The 25645-nt window shown below is 46.8% G+C and overlaps 1 protein-coding gene across 1 annotated transcript in view; it reads right to left on the reverse strand.

Moving 5' to 3' along the window:
- WASHC4 (WASH complex subunit 4) overlaps nt 1–25645 on the reverse strand; it is a 987939-nt gene that overhangs the window by 848131 nt on the left and 114163 nt on the right. Inside the window, exons 5-7 of the mRNA XM_085653223.1 lie at nt 24564–24609; nt 22143–22210; nt 20932–21014 (exon numbers count right to left, since the gene is read on the reverse strand). Of these exons, the coding sequence (XP_085509349.1) occupies nt 20932–21014; nt 22143–22210; nt 24564–24609 (197 nt within the window). The remainder of the gene's footprint in view (nt 1–20931; nt 21015–22142; nt 22211–24563; nt 24610–25645) is intronic.

Raw genomic sequence — 25645 nt, forward strand, 5'->3', positions numbered from 1 at the left:
GGCTAAGGTGGAGCGAAGTGCTCATTTGGAGATGTTGGGTCTGCCTGAGTGGGCATGCGTGACCACTCGGTCTATGACAGCCAGTAAGGGTGTTCAAGAGAACCGGGAGCCTGAAAGAATGGCCCAGGTACCTGCCTTGAAGAGAAAAGGCCTGGAGCGCGGGAAACCCACCCCCACAGATCCCACGGTCCAGGAGGAGGCAGACCCTGAGGTGGGAGGCCCTGGAACCTACAGGGGAACAGGTCACTGAACTGGGGGACCTGCCTGAGCTGACCCATTGGCAGCAGGAAGGAGGACCCTACAGGGAAGAGTTCTGTGAGGAGCAGAACAAGTGCCCTTCTCTTCTGGGTTTGCAGCAACAAGAGGCAAACCAGGCAGCAGGTGATCAGTCCGGGTCACATTGGATCTACTGGGAGAATGGCCTCCTGTATAGTGAGCCCAAGGTTGCTGAACCTGGGTCAGCCCGTGTGCTGGTGGTACCCCAGCGCTTCAGAGCCTTCCTACTGGGGCTGGCTCATGATGTGCCGTTAGCAGGACATTTGGGGCAGGACAAGACCTTTGAAAGGCTTGTCACCCATCTTTTATTGGCCCCAAATGCGCAAGAGTTCAGATACTCACTGCAGGACCTGTCAGACTTGCCACGCAAGTGGAAAGAGTGGGAGGAAGCAAAAGGCTCCTCTCCAGCCATTCCCTGTGTTCAGCACCCCCTTTGAACGGGTGGGTATTGACATTGTGGGGCCAATGGACCCCAAGACAGCCATGGGCAACAGGTTCATCCTTGTCTTGGTGTACCATGCCGCCCGGTACCCGGAAGCCATCACGCTCAGGACAGTGATGGCCCCCGTGGTGGTACGTGCACCGATGAGGATTTTATCCCGTGTGGGGTTTCCCAGAGAGGTGGTGTCTGACCAAGGTACAAACTTAATTTCCAAGTATATGAAGTCCCTGTGGCAGGAGTGCGGTGTAACGTACAAGTTCACCACTCCTTACCACCCCCAAGGTAATGGACTGGTTGAAAGGTTCAACCGGACCCTCAAAGGCATGATTATGGGTCTTGAGGAACCCATGAGGTGTATGTGGGACATCCTCTTACCATGCCTTCTCTTTCCTTACCGTGAGGTGCCACAGAAGTCCCTAGGGTTCAGCCCCTTTGAACTTCTGTATGGCCACTCAGTGAGAGGACCTCCGGGTCTGGTCAAGGAAGACTGGGAGCAATCTCCCAGGAAACCTCCCCAGGATGTATATAGTTACATGCTGGCCTTCAGAAATCAGACTAGGCGATTCAGACAACTCGCTGAGGCGAATCTGGAAGCCAGCCAGGAGGAAATGAAGCGGTGGTATGACCAGAATGCCACTCTGGTTGAGCTTCAGCCTGGTCAGAAAGTGTGGGTCATGGCCCCCGTGGAGCCCTGTGCGCTCCAGGATAACTGGACCGGACCATTTGAGGTGGTGGAGCGCAAGAGTCCTGTCACCTACTTGGTGGACATGCGGTCTCCCAGGAACCCCTTGCGGGTCCTGCATGTCAACCGCCTGAAGCCCCACTTAGAGAGGTCCGAAGTGGGCATGCTCTTAGCGACAGATGCTGGAATGGAGGGGGAGACGGAGCCTCTTCCTGACCTCCTATCTGCGACAGAGCAAGATGGGTCAGTGGATGGTGTAACCCTCTCTTCCACCCTGACCCCGGAGCAACAGAATGACTGTCACCAGTTGCTGGGACAGTTTTCTGATCTGTTCTCCCCGATTCCCAGTGTCACTGATTGGTGCATCCATGATGTGGACACTGGAGACAGTCCTCCTGTTAAGCACAAAACTTACAGAGTAACTGACAGACTGAGAGCTTGCATCAAGGAGGAGGTCTCCAAGATGCTTGCATTAGGGGTGATTGAGTCCTCGAACAGTCCTTGGGCCAGCCCAGTGGCCTTGGTCCCAAAGGCTGCCGCAACGGGTGTCACACCAGAACTGTGGTTCTGTGTGGACTACCGAGGACTCAATCCAGTCACCAGGACTGACGCGCACCCCATCCCCAGAGCTGATGAGCTCATAGATCGGTTAGGGGCTGCACGGTACCTCAGCACGTTTGACTTAACGTCTGGGTACTGGCAGATCGCCTTGACTGATGGGGCAAGAGAGATTTCAGCATTCTCCACACCTGATGGGCTCTACCAGTTCCGAGTTATGCCCTTTAGGATGAAGAATGCCCCTGTCACCTTTCGGAGGTTGGTCAACCAGGTGTTGGCTGGACTGGAAGAGTTCAGTGCCACCTACCTGGATGACATTGCAGTGCAGTGCATTGCAGGAAGAACATCTGCGCCACCTCTGGGAAGTGTTGATGGCGCTGTGGGGAGCAGGCCTCACGATCAAGGCGAGTAAGTGCCAGAACGGGCAGTGTTCCGTGATGTACTTGGGACACCAAGTTGGGTGCGGCCAGGTGGCGCCCCTACAGCCCAAGATTGAGACCATCCTGGTTTGGGAACCCCCCCCCGCCCAAGACCCAGACATAGGTGAGAGCCTTTTAGGACTCACTGGGTATTACAGGAGTGTAATGGGGTATGGCAGCATTGTTGCCCCCGTGACAGAGCTGACTTCCAGGAATCAGCCCAAGAGAGTGATTTGGACTGACACCTGTCAGAAAGCTTTTGATGCCCTGAAGACTGCCATGTGCACTGCGCCCGTGCTCCTGGCACCCAACTTCTCAAAAGAGTTTATCGTTCAAACAGATGCTTCAGAGCATGGTGTGGATGCTGTTTTGTCACAGATGAATGAGGAGTACCTAGACCAACCTGTAGCCTTCCTCAGTAGGAGGTTACTTAAACAGGAACAGAGGTGGGGTGCGATTGAGCGTGAGGCATTTGTTGTGGTCTGGGCACTAAAGAAGTTGAGACCATACCTGTTTGGGACTCACTTCCGGGTTCAAACAGACCTCAGATGGTTGATGCAGAAAAGGGGTGAGAATCCAAAGCTGTTGAGGTGGTCCAATTCCCTACAGGGGATGGACTTCACGGTGAAACACTGCCCTGGTACAGAACACGTCAATGCTGATGGTCTGTCCAGATTTTTCCGCCTTAGTGATGAGAAATCCCAGGAGGTAGGGTAGTTTTCCCCACATTTCAGCTGGAGGGGACACGTGTTAGACCTGGCACCATTGATATGGGTCTCCCTTCCATTTTTTGCTATTGCCTCAAATGTTTTTGCTGGTTTTAGATGCTTTGGGCTTGTAAAGTCTGTCTCAGGCCTGCCATTGCAGAGCCTGTGTGCAGTCTGTGACTGCCATGCTGACTGGGCAAGTGCCGCTACTTGCCAGTCCCTAAACCTTCCCTTTTCTTCATATCAGACACCCCTAAAGTAGGCCCAAGGGCAGGGTGCATTGTAAGTATAAGGTAGGACATGCCCTGGTGTGTGCGGCATATCCTAATATTGAATTACAGCCATTTTTGTTTTTCACTAATGCAAGGCTACCTGTTCCCCATAGGCCAGAATGGGCAGTTTGATTATAACATCCTATAATCCTAACTGACCCAGGGAACATGGTAGAAATTAGAGTTTAGTATGCCTGAACTCAGAATGATAAAATACATATTTTAGTGAAGTTGGTTTTAACCTTCTGTGTTTAAAATTACCACTTTTAGAAAGTAGGTATTTTCTTGCCTAACTATCCAAGCCTGCCTCTGCTAGGTTGTGTATTCCTTGTCTGGAGTTTGAGTGACAGAAGCTGGGGGATTCCAGGAGACAGGGTGAGTCAGCAGAAGGCTGAATAGAGAGATCTGCATGTAGAGTGGTGGGAGGAGTTGCACCTGGGACCTGAATAGGGCTGTGCCTGCCTTCCACAATGCTGGCCCCACCTCATGGTGTGTGTGTCTGATGTCCCTGGCCCACACTTTCAAAGGAAAGAAGGAGTCCTGAAAACAAAGTACTCCAAGACTGACCAGAACTGGTTTGGACTAGGCAAAGGTCTCTCTGTCTTCAGAGAACAAAGAGAATATGAGTATAAATACTGGGGCCCAGACCCCAAGACTTTAGATCACTTCTGGGAAACAAGAAGGACCTTTGCTGACGAGAGGAACCAGAGAGAGAGACTGCAGGAGGAGACTATCCCTATGCTGTGTGCTGTTTGAGGATTGGCCTGCAGTGGTTACCTGATTGCCAAAGAAAGGCGAAAGGACTTTGTGCTACTTTTATCAACTTGTAAGAAGATCTCCAAGGGCTTGAACTAGAGCTTGCCTCCTCCCTGAAGTCTCAGGGATACTAGACTTCACCAACCAGCTCCCCTGAGTTCCCTTGCTGGGAATCTGAAGTGTCTGCTGTTGAGCTGGGCCTTCTGAGAGACTGCGTGTCGCTGGGAGCATGACTCAAGACGAACAAGCGTGTCGCCGCCGCAGCAGTTGTCGTCGCATCGCCAAGAAAGCGTGCCGCCGCTGCCGCTTTCGCCATCACATCACCGAAGCGCCTCGCATCACCGGAGAAGAGTGTCGCCGTCGCAGCAGACCCCATCGCATCACTGGAGAAGCGTGTCGCTGCCACAGCAGCTGACGAATCGCTGAAGAAGCGTGTCACCGCGGTCGCCATCGCATCGCTGAAGCGCCCCGCATAACTGGAGAAGAGTGTCGCCGTCGCATCACCAGAGAAGCGTGTTGCAGGGCCTGTCGCGGCTCAAGAAGATTCACCGAGTCGCCACACGGCCATCGGGCGTGCACGCATCACCCCTTCGTTATCGCAACATCAAGAAGACGCCATTTTTGTTCATTGCACCTGGTCATCATCGCATTGCGGTGTTGCTAGTCGCATCGCCACAGAAGCGCAGTAAGAAACCGATGCATCACCTCCCCACGCGGTGAAGAACCGACACATCACCTCCTCTCCAGTAAGGAACCGACGCATCACCGTCCCCTACGCAGCAGTAAGGATCCGACGCATCACCTCCCCCGAAGCAAGGAACCGACGCATTACCGTTCTTGCGTGTAAGGAACCGACGCATCACCTTCCCTGCAACTCTTTTGTTTGTATCGCGTTACGCATCCAAAGGTACATTGAACGCTAAGTGTCGCATTTACCATCTAAAGAGAACTAAGCTATTTCTACCATTTTTAAAGTATAGTATTGTGGATTTTTGTCATTTGTGGTCTTGTGTTAAGTCTATGTAAAGATACTTATTTTTATAATACAACCTGTGTGGTGTCCATCTGTAGTGTTGTCACTGTATTACTGTATGTGTTCACAAATGCTTTACACACTGCCTCTGAGATAAGCCTGCCTACTCGGGCCAAGCTACCAACGGGGTGAGCAGGGGTTATTTTAGGAGTGCATCCCCTTACCCTGACTAGATGCAAGGGCCCCTATTTGGTCAAAGGTACCTACCTCTGCCAACAAGAGACCCCAAATCTAACAGTATGGTAAAGTGGTGTAGCTGTTCCTCAACTGCAGTTTTCTTCTTAAACAAACACAAATATTTTCATACCAAATCACCCACCTACAAATCTCCTTACATAAAACTGTGGTACAGGGTGTCTGCATCAAGCACTGCCTTACTTGCCAACGAGGATATATAATAGTGCCAGTCAAGAATGTTTCATTATTCAGCCACAATTGCCATAAATTTTAGAGAGCACTTTTAGAAAGCAGAGATTAGCCAAAGACTGAATGAATGTGGCACCAGTTTAGAGACTGACCATCTCTCATCATCTTGCTATAGTATGAACTGGAGGTGGACAAAATAAAATTAGCACATCGAACAAAGGGAAGACTAGCATTTATGTCGGACAATCACATTCAGTTTCAAGCTCATGTTACAACGTTAAACAAACCAATCATGGATTGGAACCCTCATCAGACTTCAGTGAGTGGCAACTCTTGCCACTGTCATTCTTTGGTTTTTAAACATTTCTCTATTGCTTTCACAAAAGGTATAGTTTAAACAAACACATGATACAGGGCTTAATAGCTATATGTTTTGCATGTGTGAGTACACAGCAATTCCAATCTACTACATCAGATTGATGTCCACTCGGTATCAGCTAGAATGCTGTAGAATGATATGGACAAAGGTTACACAACCTAGGAGAATACAATACTGTCACCCTGACCTATAGAGGCAGGGGAGAGAACAAAATTAAGACAAACTGATCAAGGTGGTTGGAGTGAGGGAGAGTCAGTGGACAATAAAAGAATTTAATTGCAGATATAAATGTCCCTATTTATGCAAGGGAAGGCCAGCACAGTATGCTTTCTGCATGCTATATGATGTGGGTGAAGCATGCCCTAAGTGCCATCAATATATGGCTCTCTGTAAAAAGGGAAGGTGTCCACATATCTGCCAGGTGTATACCAGCCTAATGTTTCTATAATGCCATCACCCCCATCGATAACAACACTGCAAGCCTGTGTCTAGGAAGGGTCAGGGTACAGGGGTAGAGTAGACCAGTCTGGGAATGGGTTTCACATTGTTGCAAAAATGGTCCTCAAATCCTTTCACACATGGAGCCTGGTTGCACATCTTATTTATGGTGTGTTCATGTGTGGTTGCGCCCAGGCATAAAAGTTCTGCCAGCCATTCTGTCTGCATTTTACTCAACATTAAAAATATGTCCATTTATTCTTGAAATTGTAAATTGTTGACTGAATAGGAGTGATGGTCTCTTACACGTTGGAAGTTGGTCTTTATGACTACAGTGATTCGTCTTAATATTTTTCCAGAGGAAGAGCTGGGGCCCCAAAATGTACTGGGGTAGAGGAGCCCACAGAAAAACAAAAAACAATGTTTATAAAATGAAAAGGATTAAAATACACAGCATGAAGCTGGGTTGGAATAAAGTTAATCATGTTTACCTAAAGACTTTGAGTATAGGTTGTCATTCGGAAATTTCAACTTAGCAAAATTATAGTATGAGAAAACTAAGTGCTGCTGTACTGAAAATTTAGTGCACGGAAGACAGACACAACCAAGGGAAAAGGGAAATTAATATTTATTGGGTTCCCGGACCAGTAACCTTGCCCTCACATGCACTCAAAATGATATATAAAAAAACAAGAAGCAAACAACTCATCAAAGGTAAGACTGCTTCTCAGGGACTTGTCAAGAGGATATACAACTAGGGACTCCACATCTCCAGCCGAGGTCATTGGAACTCAGTTTAGGCCTACGAAGTTTAAAGGGGTTTCGGTAACCCTGGTGTAATATCTTGAATTGTGTGCACTTGAGTGTAGCCTTTTTCAGTTCCTAGTCGTGTGCAATGTTGTCCAGTACTCATCTGTATAGTCGATCCCCAACTGTGCTTGCCAGTGTTTTGTCTTCTTTTTCACAGATTAGGTTATTATATAAGCCAGATATGTCTCTGTTCGTCCCCACCTTGTCACACAGGAAAGAAACAACGAATCTGGGAGTACTATCAGTCCAGGGCCAAATCTGCTCTTCAGGCAATGCATGAGTTGGCAGTATTACCAGCTCTGTGAGAATGATAACCAAATTCCTATTGAAATGCAGCAAATGATTTCAGTGAGTATTCCTGGATGAGGTCATTTAAAGTGAGAATGTCACAGTATGCCCTTGTATGCTATTCAGACTTCTTGCCACCAACCCATAAACCTGCAGGGTGCAAAATATGTGCTCCACATTGGCTGTGGCTACCAGAATCAAATTTGGTATCATCTTCCTCAGGCAGTTTGTTAAAATCTAGACCAAGATTGTCACATCTATATTTATCAGTGAGTTAAAGCCATAGCTAGAACATTCCAGGGATCCTTTTCCAGCCTGGATACGACCTTACAAATGTTTTTTTTTTATTTCCGCAAGCAAGCAGCAGCATTCGCCTCTTTCATTATCCTGTAAAGTGGGGCAATCAATATTTTGTTGAACTTTTAGATCTTGCCAGGTAGCCAATTATCACTGAGTGCTTTATTATCACTGAGTGCCAGTGATCGCCTCAATTATAGTTTTCCCTTCCAGTAGCTCCTTAACAATATTGGATAATATAAGGAGGTGCATGCCGGATAGGAACCTAACTCTGCCTGCACTTCGAGGATGTGAGTTGACACAGGTGACATGTCTATGAACATTTCTGCCATTCCTACAGGGAGTGTGTATCGTCATACATGGGGAGGATGGTGGTTTGTGCTTCCATTTCTTGCAATGGGGCCTGAGAGTCAGTCTGTGTTCTCTTGTTGCTTGTAAATGAACAACTTTAATCAGGACAGTGTGTATCCAGCCCTGGTCGCTAACAGTGCACTTAGGGGCACATGCATCAATGTAGGCTTTTGCGATTCCTTAATTGCGGTTTTTAAGGAATCGCAATTAAGGAATTGCAAAAGCCTATGCATTTAGGAATCGCCTAAAAATAATGATTCCTAAACATTCCTTAACTGAGACTCGCAAATTGCGAGTCGCAATTAAGGAATGGCTTCCCATTCATTCCTATGGGCCTACAAGAATGAATGCAAATTGCGTGCGCAATTTGAGAGTACACAATAGGTCCTCGCAGATTGCGCATGCAATTTCAAGGGTGCCAAAAGGACACCCTGTTGCACCCCTGAAATGTATATGTGCACACATGTTGCCCACACACATGCCCCAAGGGCATGTGTGTGTAACATGCAACTTTGAAAAACGCACTTTAGTGCATTTTTCAAAGTTTTCGCTATTTACCACCTGGCATTATTTTTCGGTAAATAGCGGACCCTAATAGCAAAATTGCTATTTTAATAGGCATCTTGCATTGCATTTAAGGAATCGCAATTTGCGATTCCCTAAATGCAATCGCAATTTGCGATTTTAGCATTTGGGATGATGTTTGCAACTGGTTTTTGCCATGATGCATCTGGCCTTAAGGTACTTTGTTTCTGTTCTAGCAGCAATAGTAGTACTAGGCAAGGACGACAATTGTAAGAAGGCGGTGAGTCTCTAATATCCCTCCTAGGCAGGATTTTTATGTGGTATGTTAAGTGTTATGTGCTAAAGTGGGGGGGGGGGGCGGGGGCTGAGTGTTTTCTCAGTCTCAGAGTCTCGGTTCAGCCAAGCATCTCTGCTGAACCTCCCCCCCATCCCTCCACCCTCCTCCCAGCTCACCATGTCAATGCGTCCAGGGAAGCTGAGGCAGCGAGGTTGCTGGGTGCTCACATATCGTTTTTGCGTCCTCAGAGGTCACAGTGTCTCCATTTTGAGGCAAGCCAAAGCAGTAAGGGTGAGGGTGAGCACAGTGGCTGTAGTCAGTCGACGCAGACAGAGCGCCCGGGACCCCACGGAAGTGGCCCAGCTAGGACTGGGTGAAGCTTGTGGGAGGCCCTGGTGAGCTCCCGCTCAAATTTCCCTCCCTTCCTTGGCCTCACTTTCTGTCACCAGGCCCTCCACATCTGCATACACTAGTGGGCTCAGCTGGGCAGGAGCCCACAACAGTGCTGGGGGCCCCCTGGTGCTGTTGGAGGCAGTTGGCATCGGGCACTTTGCGGCTGCTGCCCTAGTGGTTCTAGTGCCCGGCGCCTGGAGTATCGGGTGGAGCTGGAGGTGAAAGCAAAGAATCCAGTGGGTGGGTAAGGGGCGGAACCCCTCATTGAAGGCCAAGCCCTAACAAGCTACCTCACACCAATGTTTTGAGCTACTTTTTGATATCTGAAAAGCATACTATGCGGTGGAACGCGTCTGACACCTGCTGCAGAACAACGTAGTGGCAAGCGTTTTTAAAAGTCAGGATGGCAGCATCTGGAGGGTCCGGAGCCTGCTTTACCATAAAAACATAATCTCTCTTTAGCTTTCACCTGCCAGAGAGTGGCCCAGCAACCGGTCTGCACGAAGGCCTGAGGCTACCATCTTAAAAAAGCTTGTGAAGCTTTCACCAAAATTATGCTCAGCTAAAACGTAAAGTTCAAGAGACTACTCAAAATTTTAAACGGAAAATGGATAAGATGGACCAGTGCAACCACCAATAAAAAAGAAAGGCACTCACCTAAAACTTAAAACAATCTCACGCAATCAGTACCTGCCTGGGTACGTGAGCGTAAGCTGAGAAAAAGGCACTTTCTCAATGAGGACTCAAAGCTCTCTTGTTAATGGTCCCTGACAGAGCGCAAAACATGATCAGCAAAAAGAAATCACCAATTAAAGGACCATTTTCATTAAACACAAAAAGAAATAGCAATATGAGTTTATTAACTACTGGCCATGATACAGGGCAAGAAGATGAAACCTCAAAGATACTAGGTCGCCAAGCTGCAGGCAAATCGGCTGCCCCAACGCTTGAACAGCAATCAACAATGAAGGTCCATACTAAAACGGAAAAAACTATTCGGGAACATTTCTGCCCATATAATAAAAATCAGGCACCCCAAAAAGCTTTAGTCGTGCCTCCTAAAAATCTGACCAGAGACCTACTAACCACGATATCCTTAAGCGACAGTGCAATCACGTTGGAGATGGAAATAGAAAACAATTCTCTGTCACCTATACTTCAAGATCTTTGTGAGAACTAGATTTCACCAAGGACCTCAGTAGCTCTGACACTCCCCTCTCCCGAAAAAGAGGCTATCCACTGTCCCCTGAAATCAAGTTAAGAAGGTACCCAGGCCAGAAGTGCGACATCTTTATGTCATCTGGCCAAAGTGCTGCAGATTCATTATACTAAGTAAATCGCCATGGAAACCATTAAAATAAAGCACTGGTACGCACAGAAGGCGCTCTTTCCATAGTTCACCCTCTGATTGTCATATACAGCCACTCTAATGCAGGTACAACACCGAACCGCTTTGGGACAGTACTCACTGCTCAAGACCTAGGTGCAGAGCTTCGTGGAAAGGTAGAAAAGAGGCCAAGCTGTAGACCAAAGGCACCCCACTCAACCCAGTTCAGGGATAAAAAAAAACGTCTGAACCCTGGAGGCTTCGACTTAAAAGCCCGGCTTCTGATGGGCAAAGCGAGTAGGAAACCCAGAACAGGATGGAAACAGCAAACGTTAATGGTTAGATTGGAACAGGTTTTACAGAATGCTCTCTGCGATAATAACAGCAACCACCATGAACTCTAATAAACTGGACATCAGTCTTACAAACATTAGCGTCATATAGAGAGTCAATTGATACCAAACTGAAAAGATTGAACTCCCTGATAACAAGAGCTCAAGGTACTGGGGGGGCGGGGGAGCAGAGTCTTGCAGCTGTAGCCCCGTAGTGGAAAAACTAGCTAAACTGCCAGATGTCATGAAAAATATGATAGAGGAAATAAAACATGTAGTCTCACTTCATCAAAAATAATAATTGATGCCAAATTCCTTGATTTCTTTGCAAGCAAAGGAACATGATGTCAAAAACATAACAAAATCACTCAGTCAAACAGAGTCAGTAGCCCTCTACCCCAGGAACCACCATCATACTCACAATTAAAGGGATCAGAAAAAATAACATTTGTGACATTTTCATAATTTCAGTGCAATAAGGAGTGACAAAATAAACCGCAAACGTAAAGGATGGGACAGAAACAAGCACTTGGTCACAGCCCGGGCTGTGGCCAGCAAGCAGTCACCTGTTAGCTGTTCTCATTCTTTTAGCACTAAAGTCACATACTGTCCTGTTTTGAACATGCTGTAGATAACACGCTCTTCATTAAGACATCACATGCCACCCACTGCAGACTATGTATGTATACATTTGCAAAACGTAGAGGGAGAGGAGAGAAAGAGAAGGAGGGAGGCAATGAGAGTAGGGAGAGGGGTGAGAGGGAAGGAAGTAGACAGAGGTGAGAGGGAAAGAGATAGAAAAAGAAGGGGCATAGGTGAGAATGGAGAAGAGAGAGAGGGACAAAAGCAGAAATGGAAGGAGAAAAGAGTGGGAGTAACAAAGGAAGTGTATGGCAGTTAAGTAGGAATAGAGCAAAAAGGAGGATTTGTGATAGGGAGAAGAAATGGAGGAGGAATAGGGTGGTGAGAGGAAGATGGAGACTATAGGAAGATAAGAAATATTGGAGCGGAAGGAGGAAATGGGAGGTACTGAAGCAAAGCGATCAAAGTAACTTGGAGGAAAGAAGAAAGGCAAAAGAGAGAAGAGGAAGATGATCGAAGGTGGGAAGAATCAAGAGAATTAGATGAAAGAAGAAGAACAATGAGAGAAAGGAACATTGAGAGTGAAGGGAAGAGGTTGGGGTATATAATGAGAAGAGGAGGGTGGGAAGTGAAACTGTAGATAGAGGTAGGAGATAACGAGAGAGAGGAAGAAATTAATAGCAATGAAAGGATGGAGAGAAGGTATCAAGAGTTTCCTAGTTTGTAACTACAACAGAAGGATGGATACTGTCTTAGTACTCTTTCAGTCAGCAGCTCAGAGGCTTGGTTTAGAGGTAGGCATCAATCAAGTATACACATATTCATGGGGGAAGTGCTATTCTAGGTTTTTCTCAAACAGCCCCTATTGCCAGGTGCGATGTCAAGCCAAGCTGCTATCAGCTGCCTTGTGCTCTGCCCCTATGTGTGACAACTCTTAGCAGAAATAGAAGCAATCAGCAAGCTTCCAGTTTCATCCTGAGTATACACTGTTTGTAATTCAGTGGACACAAGTTGCTGTACATGGGAGGTCTGAAATGCCAGTGTATTTGTCAGGTTTGTCTAACAGTTTCAGGATATCAGCCCCGCCAAGTTTAACATTTTTTGGTCATTTTCTTTTTTGCGTAACTGCAAGCATTAGACATTGCCATGCAAATCGCCTGATGCGTGGTAGTTGGCAGGACTGCAACAAACTGGTGCACCAGGTTTCACTACGTCTATTAACTCACAACTAACAGAGGAGAGGTGTCTCGGGCTGCAAAAACCTTCTAGATTCGCGTGTGAGACAGATTGCAAAGATCCAGCTAACTCGCACTAGTACTGTACAGCAGGGCTACCCCTCAGGTGTAGAGGGATTATAAAATTGTTATTTGACATCAGAACTGTCTTCCAGTTTACATAAATCTGTCAGGCGGACACCTAATGCAGCAAAGCCCTTCCTCATGCACGCAAGCCTCTTAAATCACCCAGAGCCGTAGCCAATGTGTGGAGTGGATTGCTGAAAAGCAAAACCTCTAGAAGTGCCGCCTCCTGCCACGCCCCTCTCAACCTGCACACCTGACCCACACCTAACTATCACCCCTGGCCGCTATCCTTCCACACCCTGCTATCCCTGTCACCACTCTACCTGTAGCTGAGCCCAGCATTTCCAAGATGCTAGGAGTCAGTCCCCAGGTGTCTTGTTTCAGCGTGGGGCTCCCAAGGCAGGTCACAGGGTCGTTCCTGCCATTAGTCACCCAAAATGCAGTGAAGACCTGAGGCCGAGCGTGGGGAAGTGAACTGGGAGCTGGGCCACTTGCGGTAACCAAACACTGGTGTACAAGCGGTAGCCACTGGCCACATTAACGTGGCTTAGCAAGGGGCCTTGGGATGGCCTGTCGATTGTTAGGCACAAGACACAAAACGCGAGGTACGTGGACCGTGAGTTCAACGGGGGTGAAGGGGGAAGACAGGGATCAGCAAAATCCAAATCGGTTGAAGGAGGAAGACAGGGTGCGGCAAGCGCTATACAGTGAAAGCATATTTATAATGAAGCAGACTAAGAGAGAGTTCACACTCCAGGCTGCACTCACTTTGCCCTCGCTGTAGACTCAATGACTCCGCCCTCTGAGGTTCAGCAGCTGCGTGGGAGACTGCTGTGTTCCTATGTGCTGAACAACTCCTGCGCAACGGCCTGCCGCAAGAGGTTCACTCAACCGCTGGCGCCCCAGTGGGGTGGGTCGGCTCCCTCCGGTGCGTGATCAACATTTTTATTAATTAATTTAAATTAACCGCGGTGCAAGCCTGCCGAAACTAACTCCAGCCGCTGGTGGCAGCAGAACACGTGTGCTACAAAACTCTTCCCGACCTTCTGACTCTGAGTCACGGAAGCATGAATGTAGCAAATACACCCTGCCGCTGCCAGTGGTGAATCCTAGTATACATGTTATATTGTAACAGAGTAGCAGCCACAGCTGCAGACTCTGAGCCGGCCCTGGGAGCAGAGTGCAGGGCGCGCTGCCACTCCTCCCTCCAGCTTTAGTTTCAGTACTACTCAGTGGTGCATGGTTACTAGCGCTCCTGCTTGACAGCTCAGGAGGCTCTATTATGCGTGACAATGCATGTCAGTGCGGTGATGCGGACCACCACACTGAAATGAGTTTGTCTAACACACAATGCGTGGTACTTGGCAGGACTGCGATTAGGATCAACTATTAATTTCTTGTGAGGTAATTACCGTAGGAAACAAGTTCCAACCTAAACTCTCAAGGAAGAAAAAAAAGCTGAGGAAACAACAAAAAGCATTGAATCAGGACGTCAGACATTAAAAAAAACTTAAGGCGCTGGAAGGCCCACAAATCTATCCACTTTTTAAACATTCTCAAAATATCAAAGTTGGCGAGCAATAGCCTGAACAAACTGAAACATCCATAAAACACGGCACGCAACGAGCAACGCAGGTAAAAGTGTATCTGAAAAAACCCAGCACCTTTAATGCAAGGGCTCTCGAGTAAGCAATGCTCTGTAGGAATTTGTGAGCTTGCAATGTACCCTTGATCAAGATCTGCAATTGCAAGTAAGTAATATACCGAACGGCCTTAAAGACCAGAGAGAAGCGCTCTTACAAAGACTTTTAAAGAGTGCACACATTAGCTTTCGGAAAATATGAACAGGCAAAAAAGCGCTGAGTTATGCCCACTTGCCACAGACAGCGGCACATTCGGTGGCACAGCACCCAATTGTGTTGAGAGAAAGCAGGAAAGGGGAGTAGCCAGCTGGGCCACAGCAACACGAGCCCCGGACTAGGGATTAATAGGCAACACAATGGTTCAATGTGGAAATTGAGGGAACAACCACAACATACAAATAATCAACGAGGAAAGCCAATATTAAGACCAAAATCAAAACTAGCAAAAAATAAAGAAATAAGAGCAAACCAATTGACTGGGCCCGTCCAGCAAAATGGCTACAACAAGCATCCAAACATTGCCAGAGCACACCAGCCTCACAAATGAAGGGGCTGGGAGGCATCTACACAAGTGAAAAACCAAATTGGCCTCACGTTAGCAACTCTTCAACTAGCCATGAACAGATGAATCTTTAGTCCCATTTTTATCGTCGGCCACCTTAGCGTTCTGCCCCACTTATAACTCTTGAGGCCCTTGGCACGCTCTAACAGGTCAAACATGCGAAACGTGTTTGCCCCTTAAAGACCTGGACAAAATAAACCGTAAAGACTTGGAATACGTTCTGTTCTTGGTGCCAGGATAGGTGTGAAAAGGCAATCCATCGAAATACGCTTTCATTTTTTTTGTTTTTTTTGTTTTTTGTTTTTTGGAAAACCTTTATTAGCACAGTTGCATCATCTTATTATGTACATGCACCATCCTTTTTGTCAAAGACGCTATGCAATAGATTATTGCTTTTCAAACAATATGACACAGCCATTCAGCCGACAACCTGGGGGTCCGGCGGCGTTGTACGTGGTGACACTGCCGTAGTCCTTGGGCGCGTACCGGAGTAAGTGGTAGGTCTATTTTGTTGTTTGTGTGTGCTTAGTGCTCCTGATTCGCAGCGCTGGCAGCAGGGTCGGCGCCGCGCCTCAGCCCGCGCCTCAGCCACCGCCCAGGCCCCCTTGGAAGTTACGCAGAGCATCATTAAGAGTCTCAAACTTAGGGGCCCCTAGTCAGCTCAGCACCGAGGGTTATGAACTCAAACAGGGTCAAGGGGGGAGGGGGGGGGAGATCATTTGGCGCCAGTGCAGAGGGGTCAGCAGTCGCCTATCGGGGCACAGCAGGGTTGTGTACCGTGCGCGGGAGATAGCAGCGGGGAAGGGGGGGGGGGCCGAGGGTCCCCTGGGCCGGTCGAGAGTCCAAAGCGTCTATGCAGCTCCCGCCCTTAGGTTCGTGGTAGGCAGGGCGCTCTGCTACGTGAAAGGGAGGAGCAGCAAGTTGGGATGTAGTGGTCGCATCCTCCCGCCTGGGCCCGCAGCCAAGCGCCGTTTGCACTGTGTCGGGTCGGGGCAGCAGCACGTAGTAGGTGTGTGTGGTATCCGTTTAATGATATCCCCCTGGCGTCAGCCTCGCTGAGCGTGGGAGTAGAGGCTATCAGTGGCAGGCAGGGGGGAGCAGGAGGTGACGCCGCCGCAGCTCTACGGCTGTCTCCGCCGGTTCACAAGGAAGCGGCAGGTGCTAGAGATTCAGGTTACCCCTCTTTCCTGACAGGCCATCTGAAACGCCGTAAGAAGGTCATCCCAGATCTGGGCTATGGGGAATTTGCGGAGCCCCGCTATTTCCTCACGAAGGAGCGCCGCGCTCTCCGCATGCGCCCAGTTGGTGAAGGAGACTTTCCAGTGCTTAACGTGCGGTGGGGCCGCGGCCTTCCAGTGCTTAGTAAGCAAGCGCTTGGCCGTTATAAGTCCCATGTCCCAGAAGCGCGCCTGTACTTTGTTTTGTTTGGTGCGCTTATATAACGCCAATATGCATGCTTCCCATGTATGTGGTAGTTGCCCGTCAGTGTCGCGCGCTAGCAATGCCAAGACGTCGTCCCAATATGTCCGTACCTCTGGACAGTGCCACAGCATGTGTAGAAGGTCTGCTCCCGGCAGCAGGCACCGCTGGCAAGCTGCGTCCCTCTGCAAGAAGTATCTATTTATCTTGTCAGGCGTGAGATATGCGCGCTGCAGTATGTAGTACTGTATAGTTTTAAAGCGGGGGTTGCGTGGGAGGATCCATCGAAATACGCTTTCATGACGCAACCATCACAGGTCTCATATTCAGCCACAGTACCCTGCTGGAAGAACAGGGAATCACTATCACTGAGAAATTGCTCAAAGCTGAGTCCACAAAGCCTTGAGGAAGGCATCAGCGCACCCAGCCGCCTCGAGCAAAAGCTAAGATGAACCTTAAGCTTCACTGAACAAACCACCTACGCACCCTCGCCCACACTCTATGGAAGGCCAAGGATCTAACCCTGGGAGGCTCTTTCAGAAACAAACTGCGCACCCTTGCCCACACTCTAGATGGCCAAGGATCTACTGGACGATGCCCTGGCTCGCTCCCTTGATGCCGAAAAGGCATTAGTTCTCATCGAGTGGGGATACCGCTTTTCCACGCTGAAAAGGTTCGGCCTGGGAGACCAATTTATAGCCAAACTCCGCCTGCTGTATGACTGCCTGAGGCCCAAGTCAACTGCGGGGGGATTTCTATCAGACCCCTTCCAGATCCGAATGGGCACACGTCAAGGGCATCTGCTCTCCCCCTCCTGTTCCTCTTGGCAATGGAACCCTTAGCAGCCACTATCCACTAACCTGACCCACATTATCAGAATACCCCTTACGGGTGGGAAGTTCAAGATCTACTTATGCACTGACTAAGTCTTACTCACCCTGGCTGACCTGCGCCGCTCCCTACCGGCTCAGCTGGAGGTCATCAATGGCTTTGCAGCATTGTCCAGTTACTGGGTAAACTGGGACAAGAGCAAGGCCACCCCGCTCTTGACCAGTAGCACGAAAGCTGTAATTCATGGTTACCCCTTCCGCTGGAAGGCCACACGCCTCAAATACTAGGGGATCCTGGTCAATCGGGAACTGGAAAGGATGGTCGCAGACAACATAGACCCTCTAGTGGCTCAGATGAAATTGTATTTTGAGAAACGGTCACATGTGGGGCAGGGTGCAGGCGGTGAGGATGGTCACGTTTCTGCGCTTCACATAAATATTGGGCATGCTACCTTTGACGGTGCCTCTGGCCACTCTCCACCTCAATAGATTCCCATATTTGTACCTTTGTCTGGGGTTCCTCTGTCAGCTGCGAAACCCATGACACGGCGTTCCTGCGGGGGCCTGCGTCTCCCGTCAGTGGAACACTACACATTCACACTACATTTCACGCAGCTTGCTTACCTCCTCCCCAACACCCATGAACTGCCACAATGAGTACAATCAGAACGCCTATTCCTATCTGGTATGCAGGGCCTCGGTCCTCTCTACAGAAGACGTTCCCTTCAGCCCCGCCCTCACCACCCCGTGCTGCAGGCCACACAAAGGGCCTGGCAACGCGCACACCGCATCATTGGTGTGGGCACCTACCTCCGTGACAAGGCGCCACTATGGGGCAATGACAGCCTGCGCATCGATAGAAGGACCCTTCACTAGGAACAGTGGAAGGAGGCGGGCGTACACAGCCTGGACCAGGTCCTGAACGACTGTGACCTTAAACCACTCAGGAACCTGAGGTATGAATTTGGTCTCCAGCCTCAACCCGCCTGGCGTCATCTGCAGCTGAAACACTGTTTGAGACGCTGCCTGGGGCCACGTCCATGGGCCCTTCAGACATTGCCTTTGGTGCCTTACCTCACCACCTGGGGCCACCATAAGAGAGTGATGTCAGGGGTCTACAGCACTCCGCAATCTCTGTGTCAAATAGCAGACCTGGCTACAGATAGCACTCGAGGAGGACGATTGGGCCTATATCTTGGAAGCCCGTGAGGCGCGCTTAATGTTCTGCCTCTTCAAGACGCTCCACGAATGGCACTGAACCCCAGAGAGACTGAACAGGGTGGGGCTGCTACCTAATGCGAATTGTTTACTGATGCTCAGCCACCCGCTGCGACCTAACCCACATCCTCTGTGAATGCCTCTCGAGCCAACACTTTTGGACAGCAGTCGGGAACACCCTAGGGGCATCCATGTCCCTGCAACTCTTCCTCACTCCCCCCTTGATCCTCCTCCATGATGTAGGAGACCCATTGGAGATTTCCCGCCCGTAGCCCCAACTTCTCCACACAGCGGTGGCAACAGCCAAAAATCGCACCCTCCACCAATGGAGGTCCCCCACACCTCCATCACAAGAGGACTGGATGGTTGTGATGATACAGACAGTGACGCATGAACATGTAATCTACGACCTGCAAGACTAGTCAGAGGTCTTCATGAAGACGTGGGTGCCTTTCCAGCTATATGATACCTAAACACTTCGCCAGTCCACCCCTAAAGCCCCAAACGACAGTGTTTAAATGTCCACACACAGCAAGGGTTTCCCCTCGGGGCCTGCTAGGAGCTCTTCGTTTAACACCCTCACCTTGTCTCCTCCCTTCCCCTCATCCGACCTCTTCTCTTCCCTCCCTCCTCACTGCCCCCGTCTAGTGGCCCCCACTCAGCTCTCTCACACATCTCTCTTCCCACCAGTGCCAACCTTTCTGCACTCTCTCCTCCCTCCAGTCTCTGTTCCCCTCCCTCTCCTATCCCCACTTTATCCTTCAGACACGCACCGGACCCTTCACATGCCATGGGCTTCTGCCAACTCCCGCCCCCTCCCTCTTCATGTGTGTTGTCATGGGCTCCATTCACCCCTGTACTCTGTGGGGCTCAATAGGTTGATGGAGTGAGACACCCCTCGCTTACACCCTCTCTCCTTTTCTCTTAGCTCACACCACTCCGATGTCCAGAGCACCTTCCCTACCCTTGCTGCCGACTGTCCATGCTCTCTTTCCCTGGGGGATGTCAGTCCAACATTTGACAAAGCAAAATGTATAATTTATAGTTGTTATCAGTACAACTAGCACTATGCTATCTTGCTCCTACCCCGCCCCTTGCCCCTCTCACTAGCCATCCAAAATGTGTACTCTATTCTATACTGTGCATCTGCTGCATAGTTTTATTACCAATAAAGAATTAGAACACAAAAAAAGCTACACTGAACACTGTAGTAAAACCAAAATTGAGAAAAGGGGAATGAAAACTTGAAGTTTCAGAGTGCAGCACGCTGCCCCACAGTCGGAGTGAAATATAATACTGCAAGCCAAATGTCTCGCTGTGGGCAAACTAATAAATATTCTGATAACACTTGAACACACTTTACGACTTAAACCAAGAGCTACAGCAGTGCTATCATGCATGCTCTGTTGCACTTTCTAAGCACTGACAACTTAACTTTGCGTGGCATCGTACTATTATGGACAATTGTTGAAATAGCACAATGGCATCAGTGCCCACTATTTGAAAGAACAACCAGCTTGCACAGCAGTTATTTCTAAATGACCTTTTGCTTTTGTTAAGACCACTATTTCAATCTTTTTGCACAATTTGAAGACATCTAATTAGAGGCACACCGGGCACTGTACAGCGCTAATAGTATAACTCTAACGTGTTTTTCAAAGAGCCCTCAAACTACACACATTTGTATTTACCCTTTTTTTTCTAACTGTAAAGGTTTTAATTAACCATGTCATGATCAATAACATTCAAATTCATTCAATTCACTCTATATCCCTCCCAATAACTTGAAATGTTCATCGCTCACTTATTATTTTGCAAGGCAGAGCCCTTCATCCTACTATCTCTCAGGGCTCCCTTTCCTGCAGCATGTGGTTCCTGTGGATATGTTACTGTGATTCTATCCATGTCTAAGTAAGAAAGTAAATGGTCCTTTAAGACTGCCTGTTCAGGGGACGACTAATACTTGGCAAACTTCATACGTCATCATTTGGAAGTCGAAATGACATGACGCAGTTCTAGCTCTAATGTTACTAGGGAAGGATGTGATACACTGCACTTGTGTAACAAGCAAATCGATAAAACATGCAATGTCGAATTCGAGATGAGGAAGTAGTCTAGTCTAGAGCATGTGATATGGACAAATGAAACAAAACAGTACATCATGTCTCAAAGTTGTGTTTTTCACCAGGTATCAGTAAACCATGATCTTCCATCATTTCATGCAGATTAGCCAATTAACACATCCTAGGCTTGTGCATCCTCCAGGTTCTGTCTATTATGGGGTTGACTGCTTGAGCTACCTTAAAACTCACACAGTAAACTGCAAACTATGAATACAATTAGAGCGTGGATACAAATGAAATAAAATAACTAAGCCATTTGTAATTATAACACTACAAAATTGCACTAAAAAAGGTATTTATAAGACAGAAAAATATACTTAGTTACCTGTCACTGGTATATAGTGCTGCCAACTGATGAACAACACTCATCACCACTTCATAGCACCGAGTAACAAAACAAGACAACTCCTACAATAACAAAGTTTGAATGATTAGTAAAACCTAAAGTAAAAAAATGTAAAGTGCCTAAAAAGAATGTGAAACGGTCAAAAAAAGAGTTTGTCAATTACTCTAGAAAGCTCTATTTGCTTCACCTTTCTAGCCATGCAGAAGTCTTAAACGAACACATCTTAAGAGTTGCATACATGCATGACAACATTTTAAGAAGTTGGGGTGGGTTGGTACTAAATCTATTCATGATTATAATAACAATGACTATTGGGAAGCTGCTGTAGATCAGGAAGGAATCCACTACACACTTTTAAGATAACCAGCTTTTAATTTACTTCACTGGGCAAACATATTTCATAGTACACTGAATCACGCCAATTAAAAGATACAACATAATGATTTTTTCTTGCTTTATTCTGGACCAACATTTGAACAAGGGCTACAATCAAGGATTGGTTCTCTTGTTATAAATTTTACTGGTGCAACATTCATAAATTTAGGTTTTCCTCAATCTGTCAAGATAAATAAAACTGAAAGACGGATGGAGTGGCCAAACAGACTATGCAGTATGTGAATCTGTAATTTAGAATCTAAAACAAAGCTATGGGGTACATATTCTTATGCCCTACATCTCTTGCTGTCATAGATTACAAATACAATACAAAAACTAACAGTGTATAACAATCGACAATCTGATAACTGATGGTAATTAATAGAAGTTAAACTGAGATCAGACATTTCCTAATGCAAACTTGAAATATATATTGGTTGAAATTATTGTACAAGTGCCAGACATTTAATGTTGTGTCTCATTATTCTGGCATTTCAATGCTTTAATGTACACACCCTGTGCTCTGCTGCTTGCAATGCAAAGTGCTATAATAACACTGACACATTCTGAATATAAAGGAAGAACTGAAAGAAATAGTGTTTTGTTGAGCAGTGTGAAAATATATATATATTTTTTTTTAAACACCAGTACACTGAGGTATTAACCTGAAAGCTCATCGGATGATCTCTAGGTGTCGTACAAACTGAGTTAACCACAAAGCCAACTGTAAACTAAGAATGATCCGTTACAGAAAGATGTCGTGTTACTAGAAAACAAGAATTATTGAACGAAATAAAATGCATTGCTACTTTCACCTGTAAGAAGGAAACAAATCTTCCCATCTGTATTTGTGAATCACCCTCCATCATGCTGGATTCCGGTGCTTGAAAAAGACAAAAAGAATCAGATTTGTTGAACCTTCAGAAGTCTTCAACAATTAGAATGAATGTACTACGCATTGAATGGATGGATTCTGTCCCATGCTGTGGATCATACAACCCCAAATCCCTCAACATACAGGAAAGCCCACAGACACTTCCAACGCCTTTTATCTAGGAACAGTGTCTGTAGTAGGACAGCGGCTCATGTTGGTTTGCCAGGAGACCAGTGCACTGAGACCAAGATCCTCAAACGTATTTGGAAAAGTTTCACAACATTTGCTGCAGCCCTGAGGTCCCCACTGATACTCACCCATAGCACGCTAGAACCGATAGGGGAAGTGAGTTCTAAGGCAGGATGAAGGAGCAGATGTGATCATGTTTTCTGACAGACACTGTCCCACACACAGGCGAGACTGGATGCATTAAGAAGGCTGTCAGCTAAGCAGCAAAGGCCATGAAGAGAAAGGATGGAGACTCATCTGGAAAGTCGGTGGGCCAACAGCGAATAACAAACCACTACTGTATCGAGCCAGAGGGTCCTCACCTCAAACAACCAATCAGTGGCCAGGGAAAGCTACCTAGGAAAATGAGATCATCTGGGCTTTCTTCACAAAAGGGATGTCCTTGCAGTACTCTGGTGGAGAGCCACAGAGATTCCAGCAGTCCCAGACTGCCTCTTCTTTTCCTTCCAGGCAAGTGCAAGAATACCTCCTGTTTTCCGTCCAGGGGGCTAGCCCCTTCCATATCAGGACACTGAGTGGAACAGCACCATGTGAAGAAATACCATAACACCTCTTCGACCATCCTGCCCTCTTCCCTAAGAAATCAATGATATTGAGAGTACAGACTCAAGGGTTTACACCTTTTGCATGAGGCAGGAAAATTATTGTGCACAGAAACACTGCTGATAGATAAAGTGAATTTACCTGCATATGTGCCTTAATGTTTATATGTGTTTATGGAAAAAGCTCAAAGGTGAACATCCCTGCCCTGTAAAAATGCTATTAGCCAAGATGGGAGCAGAACTCTTGCTCTTATCTTCACAGAAGGCGAATTTCCTTTAGATCTTAAAAGGACTCATTACCGCTACCGTGTTTTTGGGGTGATGTCTGATAGTGTCAAGGTTCACTGGCCTCTTGGTTGGAGGAATACTTTTTCACAGCTGTAAAAAGACCTATGCTGTCGTCAGGCTACTTTAGGGTATGTAGAATATTGTTATCTAGCATTTATCTCTAACCCATCGTGCAAACTGCTAACTTTCCAAATTCACACAGAAGGGAATATTACTTTAAACTTTAGTTTTGATTCCAGCAGTCATCATCAAGCATTCAAAGTACAACCCCCTCCATTCTCTTTCAGTAGGACAAGCAGCTCTCAGTCAATTCTTATGTTTCCTTCTTTTTATCCAAAGCACTTGTCACAGCAGCTGAGCACCTCCGGAGAAATGGTAATGTTTTATGTACCTTCTTGGATCCTGACACAGCAGACTCAATGAAGTTTTAACATGTTTTACAGTAATTGGACGCTACTTTAAGAACTACAGCTTTCTCTTGAATCTCCAGTGGGGACATCCTCTGTTCATCCAATCTGTTTTTGAATTTATTGTTTGGGTAGTAAGCCACTCACTGACACCAGAGAATAATCTCTTGGGTTTCCAGGTTAGACCCATTCTCCTCCTCAGTTTATCTCAGTCTATGAGTTAGATGTGCATGCCTTTAAAGACTACTACCTCCAGCACTTTCTTCCCCTTATACTTCGTCTTCCTCAACAGTCACCTAGAATACTGCTGCTTGGCATGTTTAGGAAGCTAGACTTTATTATATCTTTGTTCATGGATTTATGGTCAAGGGACCACTATGAGGTGCATGCGGCAGTGCTCCATGTGCTCTCTTTCCTGCTTTGGTGCCGTATTGCAACCATGCCGCTGTGGTCCAGATTCAGTTAAAATGTCCTGTAGACCTCTGCTCTCTCCTACAGTGCTCACACCTTCTCTCTCACCATCGGGGCCTGCAGCACTTAATGAAGTGTCTCTGACCTTAATACTTTTTTGTGGAACCATCTGCTGTGCTCATACAACAAATATAGTGATAAACTCACTCCTACTCCAATCTTTTCTCAAAACTGAAATACATAATTATTGCAACAGTTGTCATAGTTACACATTCACTCATCAAAAAACCTAAAACACGTGTAAGTACAAGTGAAGTGCAGGCAGTAAAATTATCATCTTACAGGTAAAATCTGTTCTATTTTTACACCTGGCTTCTGAAAAATTACTAAATTAACTGTTTCCAAAAAAGAAGTAGAGAAACATTCTTATTTAAAATAGAAAATAATAACTATGGTACTACTTACCGCCTTCTCCATAAAACAGAAGGCCACTATAAAACTTTGATTCAGCCTAGCAAAACAAGAAGATGTTACAATTATTGTTTATTTTATATATAGGTTTATTAGTTTTTCACAGAAATAGATGCATCAATGACAGCATAGAATACATGTTCAACAAGTCCAATATAACAGAGTTGAACTTACACTTATTCCTGCGATACAAAACAAAACAACTATAGTGTACTGTATAACTGATTTCATAAAGAGCAACTTTAAAGGGCAAGGAAAATAAAAACCGAATAGAAGCACTGTGGGGCCATTCGGTTTCCAAAAGACTCCTAAAACTAAAGATAGTACAGAATAAACATTTTAATAACAGCCATGTCACACAAAGCACCTACCTGAGTGCAAGTCAATTTTGCCACAACCATCAGAGAGAATAGTCTACAGGGGTTTATCACAGTTCTTCGACTAGTCAATCAGTGTTGTGTCCCAAATCAGAGCACATTTCTTAATCCCTGTGCTCAAAGAACACTACGCTCTACTTGATTTGACTTGATGAAGACTTCCAACTAAACTGGCCACACAGTCACATAACTTAATTTGTTCTAGTGAATCTGGAGTACGTTTCTGAACACACATGCTTTTGTTTTGGCCTTCAAAAAGGCAAAACAATTGATATATTGTACCCCAATTCTTTCACATCAATAAATTTGGACAAAGGGAACCATGAGAGTTGCTCATCTTTCAATCTGCCCAAAATGTGGTTGTTTCTTCTTATATTGCATCATCTCAGATGACGGCCTCCTTCCTGCTCCAGCAAGTTATGGAATGGCATGGGTCGCTGCACAATCCATGTGCTATACACACATTAAATGGAAAAAACAAACCCAACTAGCTTGAACAGTAGCAGGTGAAAAGCCTTTGAAACTGCAACTCCTCCCTCCCTCTACTGAGTAAAGCCCAAGGGAAGAGAGAAAAGTGAGTAAAACTACAAAAAGTGTGTCTTGAACACCACCAACTCACCCCATGTCATCTCTGAAATCAAGCTGCAGTCTAGCAGCAATCGTACAACATTCACATGGGAGTCAGGTTTCCAGAGTTTA

This window comes from Triturus cristatus, chromosome 4_1 (genome assembly GCF_964204655.1).
Source record: "Triturus cristatus chromosome 4_1, aTriCri1.1, whole genome shotgun sequence".
NCBI lineage: Eukaryota > Metazoa > Chordata > Amphibia > Caudata > Salamandridae > Triturus > Triturus cristatus.